Consider the following 12,694-nt stretch of genomic DNA (forward strand, 5'->3'; position numbering starts at 1 on the left):
AAAAAAAAAAAAAAAAAAAAAAAAAACCCTCACTTCATTCTTCAGTTTCCCTAACTTTTTGAACTAGCAGAATTAGAGGATTGAAATAGGAGAAATCAAGAGAGAAAACCATAAATCTTATTTTGGACCAATTTAATCTTACTAGAATAAAACTTAAGAATTGAAATAGTAAACAATCATAGGTAATAAACAAAATAGTCATTATATAAATATATTTACAATTAAATTAAAATACACGCTGAAAGTCTCAGGATCTCCTAGAATCCTAGAGGAAATAGAACGGCTGTAGAGAATCATTATGAGGAAGAGAAAGGGAAAAACTAATGGTTAAAATTGATGTTCACAAGATCAATTATTGCTGTGTCTGATACAGTATCACTAAGTAACTCAAGAATGAAAAAAATTTGAAGTTAACACACACATTTCCATTCTTCCTTCCTCCTTTCAGAAGAGAATCGATCCTTACTTTTCCATGAATATTTCCAGAAATTGTATTTTTAGATCAAAGAAAGAGAATTTTTTTATCAAACCACAGAAACTAATTTTTTTTTCTTCTTTTTTTAATTCTTAAGAGATTCAATTTTAGCTAACAGTTGATGGGGGTTGTATTTGATGATGGATCCATAGATCTAAAAATGCATAACTTAAAAAAGGAAAATAGTTTTACCCTGCAACTTCGGGTTGATCAGAAATTAATTGACTGCAGTGCTGCAGAGCCTCCAATATTAAATTCAAAACAGAATCCATACTTTTCTGTGATTAAAATGGAAAGTTTTCCTTACAATAAAAGTAAAAAATAAAAATAAATAAATAGATAAATTAAAAGCGAAAGGAGGTTTGCAACCCTGCAAATGGAGATTTCTATCTTTAAATTTCATCACTGATGTAGCACACATTTAGTGCAATTAAAATGTTGGAGACATAATTTATAGATATATACTAAATTTAGGCTGGAGAGGGATTAGGCATAATCAGTGATTAATATGCTCATACAATAAAAGGAATAAATTCAAGAGGATATATCTTGCCTCAAAACATGTTACGAGGTCTTTCTACTTTCCAAGTTAGGAAACTTTGGAATCCTATCAAAATTTGAGACAGAGCAGACAAACATGAAGAGGCTACCTATCTATTAGTTAAAAAACGTATTCGATAGAAATTTTAAAAATTGAAAAATACTTTCAAAAGAGTAGAAAACTTTCCCATTTTTTTTGGGATCAAATACTTACTATCTTGCCCAAAAATGTTAAATAATTTCAAAGGCAGACTGTAAAATGTTACAGTAGGTACGTTAAAAGTCTGTGATGAAGTAAATTATTATAATGCAGCTTCAATATAGACAATTCTTTTCTGATATAATAGCGAACAGACTGAATGAGTTTTATGATCATCGACTATTATTGTCGCAATTTACGTTCATGTGCCTCCCTCCCTCCCTCCCTGCCTAGTATTGCAGCAGCTGATTCACAGCTTTTGTTAAAAAATAATGATCCAACAGAGGAGATACCTATTTTGGATGGTTGTACCTACTGAACTCTTAAATTTTGGACGCTTTAAATAGGAAGGAAGAGAAAGAAGATTGATCAAAAACATTTGCTTCCTTCCTACGATTAATTAATTGAAAAACTATCTTACATCCGATCCTGCGAGAAGGATAAATTCTAATTTTAGACTAAAAGTCTTGTGCAAAGCAAAAAAAGATTAACGCATCAAAACAACTTCTAACAGTGAAGTATATACTTATATATAAAAAAAAAAACCAATAATCTAACGAAATGTAAACTGGATTGAACAGCACGTTCATCCTAGGTTTCGGGAGATCCATTACGAAGTACACAAAATCGAAGTGAAAAGAAAAAGCACAGCAGAGAAACACAGCACAGCCTGGACGACCGCTTAGGTGTTCTTTTTCTTTTTGACCTCGGTCGATTCGTCTGCGCTAATCTCGTGAGGCGAGTTGTTGGTGGATTCCACCTCCATCTTCTCGGCGTTCGACGCCGTCTCGCTGCTGGCATCCTGGCCGTACAGCACGACGGACGTTTCGCTATTATCTACTACAGGACTCGTTGGAGGTAAAGGTACTTTGGATTCTAGCACGCTGATGGCGTTCTGGATGCTCTTGATGGCGTTCTTCCTCGCCATCCGGACATCCTCCTTGCCTTCCGTTTCGATATTGTCTAATTTGATAAGTTCCCTAGTTAGCATCTCGTCGAGGTAGAGGTACGCCTTCTCCTGCCGCGACTTCCCCTGGAACTCGTCCACCTGCTTCCTCAGATCGTCCACCTCCTTCTGGACCTCCTCCACCTTCTCCATGGCCGTCTTCGGCTTGGGCGGCGCCGCGGGGGGCGGTGGAGGCGGCGGGGCCTGTTCCGCTTTATGGTGCTCGCTATTCTGTTGAGGTTGCTGATGGTTCTGGTGGTGGTGGTTCGGCTGCTGGGGTTGGGGTTTGTGCAGGGACTGCACGGGCGGTTCCTGGTGGACGAAGTGTTGCTTCTCGCTCTTCTTCTTTGGTGAGGGGAACTGTTGGTAGTTGGGCCTGGCGTTGAACGTCGGGGTGGGGCCGCGCGTCTGGGTGAAGACCTCTTCGGTCGGGAGTTCCTTGGAGACGACCGGCTCGGAGCGGCCCTCAACGAAGATGGGGATGTGCCGGACGTTGGGTTGCTTCCCGGGTTGGGGTTGCGGAGGGGGCGGGGGCGGCGCCGCCTGCTGCTGCTCTGTCGTATTGCTGTTCATGTTCGATTCGTCCGGGTTCACGGGGTTGATCTCGATCTTGGAGACGAAGCGTTGGGGCTCGGCGCTCTTGCCTTCGGGCGGGGCTGACCAGGAGCGTTGGTTTCTCGCGGAGTCGTCTTCTTCTTGGCTCGGCCGGAGGACAGTATCTCTCATGCTGTCTTCCGACAGGTTCGGTTTGATCTCATGGATGTTCTCCTTGTTGCTCGGGTCCGGTCGAGAGTTCTGCGGCTCCGCTTGGTAGTTGCTGGCACCGTTGGCGCTGCCGTCGACGTCGTCCTTCTTCACGTCGCTCTGCGAGTTGGAGGGACTGCCCGCTTTGGACCAGGAGTTGCCGATGATGTTGCGCAGGAGATCCGCCGATTCCGGGTGTCTTTGGGCGAGGTTGTCGATGCGAGACTTGAAGTCATCGTCGAACGGATGACCGGCCTGCAACAAACAAAAGGAAATCCGAGGTTAGATTTCGTGTATTGGAGATCGGAAAGACACAACGGAAAAACTCATACATTGGAAAAAAACACATTGGATCTAGAGTCCAGACTTTTAAAAAGATCGACAAGAAAAAATACTCTTGATTCAATCGGATTTTCGCTTGAATCAAGAACCAAGCCTCTTAATTTGAGCGGGTTTCCTTTTGATTTAAGCAAAAATCTGATTGAATCAAGATTATTTTTTCTTGTTAATGTTTTCAAGAGTCCCGACTCTAGATCCAATGTGTTTTTTTCCAGTGTGCATATAGAACGGCGATTTGACAAGATACAAATCAAAGTGCTCCTAAGTCGAGAAATTGCCTACCTATGCGCAGTGAAGGCGAACATGTGAGCGTACTGAAGACGCCAAGCAGCGATGAATTGACGCAAAATGTCCACCGGCGGACGCAGGAGGTGCGTGTTTACTACGTTTTGCACCGAGAAACATTTTCTGCTGAATCAACAGGAATGCCTCTAACAATTCTTACAAATGCTGCGACAGGAATTTTTCGCTGAAAGAACAGAAAAATTCTGTGTTCCAAACAGTATTCCCTTTACTTTGGACAGAAGTTAAGTCGCTATATAGAGATTTTTGAGAATTCCTGACGCGGCATTTTCAAAAGGAACATTTCTTGTTGGGAGAACATAAATTCCTTTTGAATATGGTGCGATAGGAATCCCTCGTTGAAACAACAGGCAATTTCCGCGTTTCTCGCTCACGGCCAGTCGTTTCAGCGAGATTTTCGAGAATTCTTGTCACGGCATACTTGACAGGGATTTTTTACTGAGCGGTATAGAGAAATGGGCTTGCTTAGGGTGAAGGCGCTTGAAGTAAAATCAAATTTCACCGCTTAGGGTCACCGGAAGTAAACAAACACCGAGATATCGAACGAACTTAGCAAAATTCTTAGAGATCCTCGAGAAAATGTGTCATGATTTTCGACCAATCAGCGGCAACTTTGCCGGTCGCCGGGATCTGATTTATGATGATTGCGCAAAATGACAGAATCGATCGATAAAACGGAACGGGACAGGAGCCACTCATGCATGATAGTGTTAACCCATGACCCATTTAAGGAGAGCAATTAGGTGGCGGGTGAGAGAGCGGACGACGGCGGGTCAGGAATAATTCCTTGAGGAGATAACATAGGAGGTTTTATTTTTCGCCGGTGTCTTCTCCGCTGAAGCGTTGCCCAGTGGCAAGAATACGACATTACACTGAAATGCAGCAGACTTTCGATTATGCGCGCTCAGAATATTTGCGACATACTGGTTAGAATAAGAGACGGTTCTCTACTTCAAACATTTTTCGATAATGTCTTAAGACTAAGTCATCGATAACAAAGAATGGTTTTTCTTCACACTGTGAGGAACACGCTTCACATTGGTCTATGAATCCTGTGAAGTTCACAGAATTTACAGACAAGGCTACGTGCACCTATAAAATGGAACATGGTGCATCGATTAGACTACATTTTGCAATTAGTAACTACAATTTCTGGCTCAGTTTGAGAACAAGAACGTATGTACCATTGGTTTCCCTAAGCACATGAGTGTTTTTACGGGTGAGCCAGTTTTAGTTCCCGATTGCAAAATGTAGATGCCGATCAGGTTATCCGCGATATTCTGAGAAGGGTTTATTTCGGTTCTTTGGTAATAATTTTCTTCAACCATCCCTCCAGTCAAAGAGTTGCGAATGCAAGATAAGCACAAGAAGAGAAAATAGGGTTGCTGACTCTATTTTCTCAAGACTACGATGTTAGTGATGGAAATAGTAAAAATGAATGGAAGTTTAGGGGCAACATCCCGCTAGAACTCCGGAGGCTGTGCCCAGAAATCTTTCTTTTTTAGAAAATAAAGATTAAAAAATAAATCAAAAGATAAAAGTTGGGCAACAGTGTATCCACCTTCACCTTCTTGAGATCGAGTGATCCGACAATGAGAGTAAACTCGACACCCTTACTTCACGACCTTCAGCTGCCGTTCCGCTTCATTTCCGTTGGACTGAAACAGTGGCGCACTGTGTGCTTTGCGATATATCGATTGAGCTGCCATTTAAACCTTTGGAAAAGGATCGATGAACAGGGTGTTCGCAACGAACACCTAAATAATCGATTATTTACCGCAAATATGGAAATATCGATAATCGACTATTCATGCTTCGCCATTGGACTGAAAATACGTTTTCAGAGGTTACGGCGACGAAGGTGAGCGCTGAAGGGTTGCCCTCAATCTTGAGGCTGCAAGGGTGATGCGCAGAATATTAGGTTTTCGGATCATTGGATAGGGGTAGAGAAAACAAATTGAGACAACGAACTATGCCTGGATTGATGATGGAATTGGTCAAATACCTCGATTAAGATTTTTTTAAGTTCTGTTGAAATGATGAAAACGAGAGAAGGAGGGCAAAGAAAGAGGAAAAATGGAGAGGGGAAAAAGGAGGAATAAAAAAATACGTTCAACAACCGCGAGGAACAGCGATTAGGGTCACGCGACGAAACTCGAGCTTTTCATTGACCGGATAGTTCTCTTAAAAAATAAAAGAAGGCAAAAACATTGAAGTTCCGCAGCAAAAGTTCCTGACTCTCAAGAGTTGGGCAAAATTTTCTTACAAAATTCTAGGTTTTCCCTGGGTAGTGCCATTGCGATGCGAGAACTTCACCAATTACGAGAGGAGCTTTATGATAACGGGGAATTTATTTTTCAAAAGCGCGTGACACCACTCTTTAAGTATGACATCACACGTCGTGCCGCACAGTGGATCGAGTCAATGGGAGAGGCTGGACAAAATTTGGAAACTTTAAACCCTTACAACTCGGTTTTAACAAAACTTTGAGGTTCTAAAAGTGGTTCCACTGATTTCCTCGAGAAATTTTCTTACAGAAGCACCCCTTGAAGTTTATCATGTGACGGAATGAACATGAAAATTTGCAGTTTTCGTCAAAAATTTCATGTCCGACCTCTAAGATTGTCTCGGTCTACTGTGTGTCGTTGCTTTTTGCACGCGACAAGACCATTCCAAGTGCAACTCGTGAGAACCCTCGTCACAGCCACCGCGAGACCTGTAGACCGAGAATGCCGTTTTATGATTATCTCGGCGTTGAATTCGCTTTTATCGACGGCCTCGAGTCGATGAACTACCAACCACGGTATCCAAAATAATATTTCCGGCTATTTCAGGAACATTAACGCCCCTCCCCCCTCCCCCGGAATTTTTTTTATCTAAACTTCGGAAAATTTCATAACACCCCTGAAGATGCAGAAAATCGACGGTTAAAATCAAAAGCAATGTATTTCGTTTGCGTTTAAATCTCCACTCTCATTTTATTTATTTATTTTTTTTTTTTGAAAAAGATCACTTCAAAGAAGAAGTTTTCATTTCCTTGAAGTTTTTACAGACTTTTCTTCGCACAGATTAAAAATTGCGGACGTTTTGAAGGATTGACGTAGAGTAGCCTTCCATCAAGAAGTGAAGTATGACAGCTGCAACGTCGTAAACCGAGATGTGTAGTTCGGGGGTTTCACCGTCGCAATGTCCTATCACGTGATCCTCAGATCGCTGCAATCTAGGGCCGTTTGGAAATGTTGGAAAAGTATACGAAAAACTCAAAGGTTTTGAAGAGTTGAGTTTTCTGTTTTAAAAAATATGAAATACAATAAAAAAATTTGCCGACGTGAATTGCACAGTTAAGCTGATCCACAAAGCATGCCCCCCCTCAAAAAATAAAAAATTGTAAGAAAAAATCGACGACGTCTGTAAGTACAAGTCCATACTGCGTCATTCCATAGTACGACAGCTCCGTCGCACAATGCTACACTTAACACTGATTTTGTCAATGGGCGGGGGAGGGGGGGGGACTATTACACAAAGTGACACAGTGTGTGCAATATATGCTGCATCGAGGCATCAATGATCCGTGGGTGTTGTGTACGGCCTTCGGCGGGGGCCCCGTCACAGGGACCAAGTCAAGGTTGTCGAATAGTGCTCGGAACAGACATTTTACTTGTAGGTGGCTTTTCCCATCAAAATGGACGGCACCCCACTTGAAATAACTAATTTTAATGCAGAATAGTATGATGGGTCGATTTTCGACCGAAAAAATCGATTTAATTGATTCGATTTGATTGAGTTCAATTAACCGCGTAAACCGAGTTTTCCCTCAAATCGAAAAATCCGATTTTTGCCATCCGAATGTAGTAAATTGGCACGTGAATCGATTTTTGGACTCAAGTTTGAGCAAACTTCCTGGATTTTCATTCAATTTTTTTTACCGAGTGCGAATTTGAGCGTTCCGTTCATAATTTCCGATTTTTTGGTCTCAATTTTGATCGATGAAATCAGATTCTCGAAAAAATCGAATCGATTCTGTTTTTTTTTTCAACAAATTTTTCAACACTAAATGCGAAGTACAGTTCCGAGTTTTGATTGACACCTCCGATGCGCCTTCATTTCTGGAAGCATGCAACACGCGCACCCACGTGTTGAAATAATGGTATTCCGCGCCGGTGGCCGAAGCACGCGTGCTGGGTTCGTGTCTTTTTTTTTCTTCCGTTGAACACCAAGTGTTATAAACTGATATTGTATCATATTTGGCAACACTCCCTCGCGCCAGACAGTATGTGTCATATTCCGGTGCGTTGAATTTAACTTATTTTGTGTCACCATGCACGGAGAGCCTGACATAGCGACAGTGGGATGACGCGGCACCTGTTTATAGGAAGATCTGAGGAGGTGGGCCTTGGATGGAGAAATTCCGCGAATAAAAGCTACGGAAAAGAGAGAGAGAAGGGCAGGGGAATGCTTAAAATCGCTTTAAATTTAATTTGAAACGTACAGATGAACGTTTCGTAATCCGGTTCTCGGAAAACCGTGAAACAGGAACCGCGAAAATATGGTATTATAAGAATAAATGCCGTCTGCCGCCATCAAAAAAAAAAGACTATGCCAGATAACCAAGGATGGACAGGTCGGAACAGAGCGTTCATTTTTTATTTTACTCTTTGAGTTTTACCAAAAAAGACCCCACAGTGACACATTTTATGATAAACTAGTTCTTCGAAGTTTTTAGATGATAGGTGTCACTGTTGAACAAGGGGCGCCCATCACAGGGAAAGGGTAGATTTTAGCAACCCCCGCAAAGAAATTCGACCTTTCGCCTACTGAAATTTTATTTTGGATATTCCTGATTTTTCCTTATTTTTAAATCGAATTGCCTGATTTTTCGTGCGAATAAATTGACATTGGTTTGATTTTACGAAACAACCCTTTTAAAGAATGGAATCACATGTTGGAAAAATGAGGGAAGCGTTCAGGATTCCCTGAGCCAGGATTGATTATCCCGATTTTTTCTGGTGACGTCGAATTTTCCGATATTTTCCCGTTTTAACTGACGTAGAAACTCAAAGGAGTAATTTTGCTTTATTTTGAGGGCATTTATCATAATTCCTGAAGTTCGCCCTTCCGTAAATGTCGACCTTCTTGCAACACATGCCCCTCAAAGGTTCGGTTAAAATGGCACCCTTTAAATGAAAAACTGGATTAATCAACGGTAAGAATGTAGTCCAAACAGTAGACAGTAGATAATAATTACATCTCAAAATTATTTCATACTATCAATAAAACTAAACTAAATAACGAGGATCTTCATCAGTATAGAATCGCGATGGTATCACCAGTCATCGGACAGAACTCCTTTCTTTAAATAGGACTTCAGCGAAGGAAAGCAGTTTTTATCTTGTTATGCAAGGAGGAGAAGGTCGGAACATTTCACTCTCTTGCGGTATTGATCGCATATTTAGCAGCCGTGCTTATAATCCTTGCCCAGTTTGGAATAATTTTCCTTAGCTCACTTCTTAGCTCTATTTTTAGTTAATCCCTCACCTTTTATAACGCAATTCCAACGAAGTGTAGCGGATAATAAATTTCCGCACACTCACTTTTCGTATCTTGAACCCTTTAATCCACATGTGCGTTGACCGATTTTTATTACACGGTCTCAAGTTTAAAGAAACATTTGATCACCGTTAAAACTCCTCCTCAGAACAAAGTGAATGGGTATTTGCATGAGAGGAATTACTTCATTCATTATTGGCTGGATCCATAGGATAGATCTTTCTTCCAACATTGAGAACTCTAAAAGCAGGCAAATCGCATCTTTACATGCTTATGTATAAAGATATTATTTTGCATTACTTTCCATTAAACCACATATATTTAAGCAGATTGGGTTTTGCTACGTCTCCTGAAATGTTTTCCACTATTCCTGGAACTTTCTTGACTTATTTCAGAAGACTTTTGTGCCAAATCCGAACAGCCTACTTTGAAACTTATGCGGTATGATCTAACGTCTGATCAATTTGACTGCATTTTGCATAAAGAAACTATTATTTCTTGGTCATGTGTAAAAACACCAATCTGCACAGGGAAAATATTAGCACATATGTTGTTTCTAAAATGAGTCAGAAATTGTAGTTCCTAAATGCAAAATGATGTCAAATTCTTCTTTGAAAAATTTTGGTTCCTGCTGGAACAAACGAACAACCATTGGAGTTTACTGCACACACGCATGAAAAACAAGGATTCCCTGACTCCTAAATTTTCAGATTCCCTGACTTCCTTCGGCGTTCTTAAAACTCTCTCTGAACTTCCACTTAATTTTTACTTTCTCGCTCCCCTAGGGTAGAGAGGAAGTATTGTCATCCTCCAAGAAAAAAAAAAAAAAAAAGTTGAAATTTCATCATTTCTAGACGTTTTAAGGTCCCAGGAGTCAAAATAACCATACTTGAAAAAATGTGTGTCCGTCCGTCCGGCGTCCCCCAAATCTGTCTACAGCGATATCTCAGAATCTATCTGTTCGATTTCATTCAAAATTCTCACAGAACACCATATTTATGGTCTCCTTATGCACGTCCAACGATTTTGGGGTACGCTAAAATTTGGGGGGGCTAGGGTCAAATTGGGTTAAAGGTCCATTTTCAGCAAAATCACACGGAAAGCTCATTTTGAGGGACCGTAAATTTTGAAAAATGCCTTTAATTCTTTAAAAGTGGGCATCAAGCACATCACCTGGGTCATTAATTTAAGTTCCTAAAAGATCTTTGGACTAATCTCAAAATTCAAGGGATTACGAGGCCCAAAAGTAGGGCACTTTGCTCCGCGACATCACACAAACAACTCATTTTCAAAGACTGTAAATTTGAAAAAAAATGCCTTTCATTTCTTCGAAAGTTGGCATAAGAGCACCACCTGGTTCAATAATGTAAGTTCCTATGAGGTCTTTGGACTAAACTAAAAATTGAAGGGTTACGCGTCATATAGCGAGGAGAGCACTTCGGTCACACGGAGAGCTCATGGACTGTAGATTTTGAAAAAATGCCTTTAATTCTTTGAAAGTTGGCTCAAAAGCACCATCTGAGTCATTAATTTAAGTTCCTAAAGGATTCTTGGACTAATCTCATAATTGCAGAGGGGCCGATAGGAAACGCTCAATTCTCTGATAAATGAGTCGGAACGCTTCTAGATAATAGCAGCAAACGCTTTGAGTCAGGTGAAACCTAGGAATTCAAATGCATTATATAATGCATCATATACTATTTCCAAAATTACTCCGTAGGTATACACCAAGCAAAATTAGACAACTAATTAGGTAGGTAAGTACTTACAATATATAGTTACTATTAGTCATCAAGCTGACGCAAGAACTGACACTTACATCTTTATTAAATACTAATATGTTTGTTGTTAATGAATTTAGAATCCCGGCAGATTCCATCTTTCGCGGTTCCTTTTCACGAGGTACTTACTAAGCACAAATATAATATAATAATACGGCACAAATATGACTGATTTAATGCTTGTTACTTAATAAAGGAGGTTATAAATTGTTAGAACCCGAGGTTTGGTTGAAGGAGATGGCGCTCTCAGCGCTCTCTATTGTTTTCGCTTTGAATTACAGGGATACGCGGTAAGGAGATGGCGCTCCTGGCGGGCGTGTGGTGAACCTTCCAGCAGGTAGATTCGCCCGCCAAATTTAAAATTTGGGAGATGCTAAGCGAAAACCGTTTAGATTTAAGACTATTTGAACATCGAATAGTCATTCTACCCATTCAAGTAGATATTTGATGGCTTTTGACCGTGCTTAAGGAGAGATTATAATATAAAATCGTATCTGAAGTATGATGTCAATGAATCTAATGGATCCTAATGAATCGTAGAAAAGCTAAGATTTTTACGGATCGCCATCTTTGACAGGAGACTTTGTTAATCAATTACATATTTAATTGAAGATGCCTCATAAAATCAACAAGTCGAGGCCGAATATATGAATTCATCACATATCGCGAAGACATTTACAATAAAGTTCAGTGGTTTGAATAAAAATTTCATAACTATTATCCTGTGATCAAAATTCCAATCAAACTTTATGATTTTGTAAAATTGGCAGTATTTTTCTAAATACTCCAGTAAAAGTGTCTATGCCGGCGCGAAGCGCCGGCTCGAGCGAGAAAGTCCCGTGCGGTCCCCGCACCAATCCGCTAAGCGGATGGGGGGGGCGAAGCCCCCCAAATGCCGGCGCGTAGCGCCGGTACGCGGCGCGAAGCGCCGCGCATAAATTGGCCGGAGGCCAATTTTTTCCCTTTTTCAGCTAGGGTTGCCACAGAATTTGGAAAATGAAATTCTCTGACATTTCCCTGACAATTGAAGGTATGCATGACAGATGGTTAAGACAAAATTGAAAAAAGTTTGAAAATCTATTCTAGAAAGCAAATATTTAACAAATTTTCCCTTAGTTTTCGTCATTTCCCCTGACATTTCCCGGTTTTCCCTGACTTTTTAAAATTCTCTGATATTTTCCTGTATTTCTTGACTGTGGCAACCCTGTATTTATTTACGCTGGCGTTTGCTAAACTTTGGACATTATTCCACGTCATTGCTTTTGAAAGATCGAGTTCAATAAATTGATAGGGATTGCCACTGCTCACCGGTTGTTACTAACAAGCCTATAAAAGCTACTGGCGATTCGTCGCATGTATATCTTGCCCTTTCATCTATAAAAAGAACGCTAGTGAAAGTACCCACCCGCTACGAAAGATGGGCGCTCTTGCAGCCTTGACCCGAAGAAAAGTCTCTCGTGTTGGGACGTCGTACCAAGTTTCTTTTTACTTTCTACTCTTCTTTTTATCTTAAAAATTTACTCTTGAACAGTCACGCTCATTCCCTGATTTTGAGGAGATCGTTCCTTGATGAGGAATCAAAGTTTTCTCCCTTTTGACCGGGATTTTCTTAGTGGAAAAACGATATAACTCTCCGAAGTGCAGCTTTGAGTACCGAAGTCGAAGTTTTTTCGTCTTCTTCTCCAGCGTGCATTCAATTTTTTCATTAGAAAAGCCTTACACTGTTTATATCCTCGCCCGGCTGACAAAAGGGCGTAACTGCACAAAGAGATGAGCCGTGAAAATCATTGAACCGTATGGACGATAGGCCTCATCGTGAA

The 12,694-nt window shown here is 40.7% G+C and overlaps 1 protein-coding gene across 3 annotated transcripts in view; it reads right to left on the minus strand.

Annotated features, from left to right (window-relative positions):
• Positions 1-115: 115 nt before the first annotated feature.
• The window catches only part of stv (BAG domain-containing protein starvin), a 47,328-nt gene continuing 34,749 nt past the window's right edge, over positions 116-12,694 (minus strand). For 2 of the 3 annotated variants that reach the window (XM_019049521.2, XM_019049604.2), the window contains exon 2: positions 116-3,159. In XM_019049521.2, coding sequence (XP_018905066.2) covers positions 1,897-3,159 — 1,263 coding nt within the window. In that variant the 3' untranslated portion in view covers positions 116-1,896. The remainder of the gene's footprint in view (positions 3,160-12,694) is intronic. The other variant, XR_011899098.1, reaches the window with a different exon arrangement.

This window comes from Bemisia tabaci, chromosome 2 (assembly GCF_918797505.1).
Source record: "Bemisia tabaci chromosome 2, PGI_BMITA_v3".
NCBI classification, from domain to species: Eukaryota; Metazoa; Arthropoda; class Insecta; order Hemiptera; family Aleyrodidae; genus Bemisia; species Bemisia tabaci.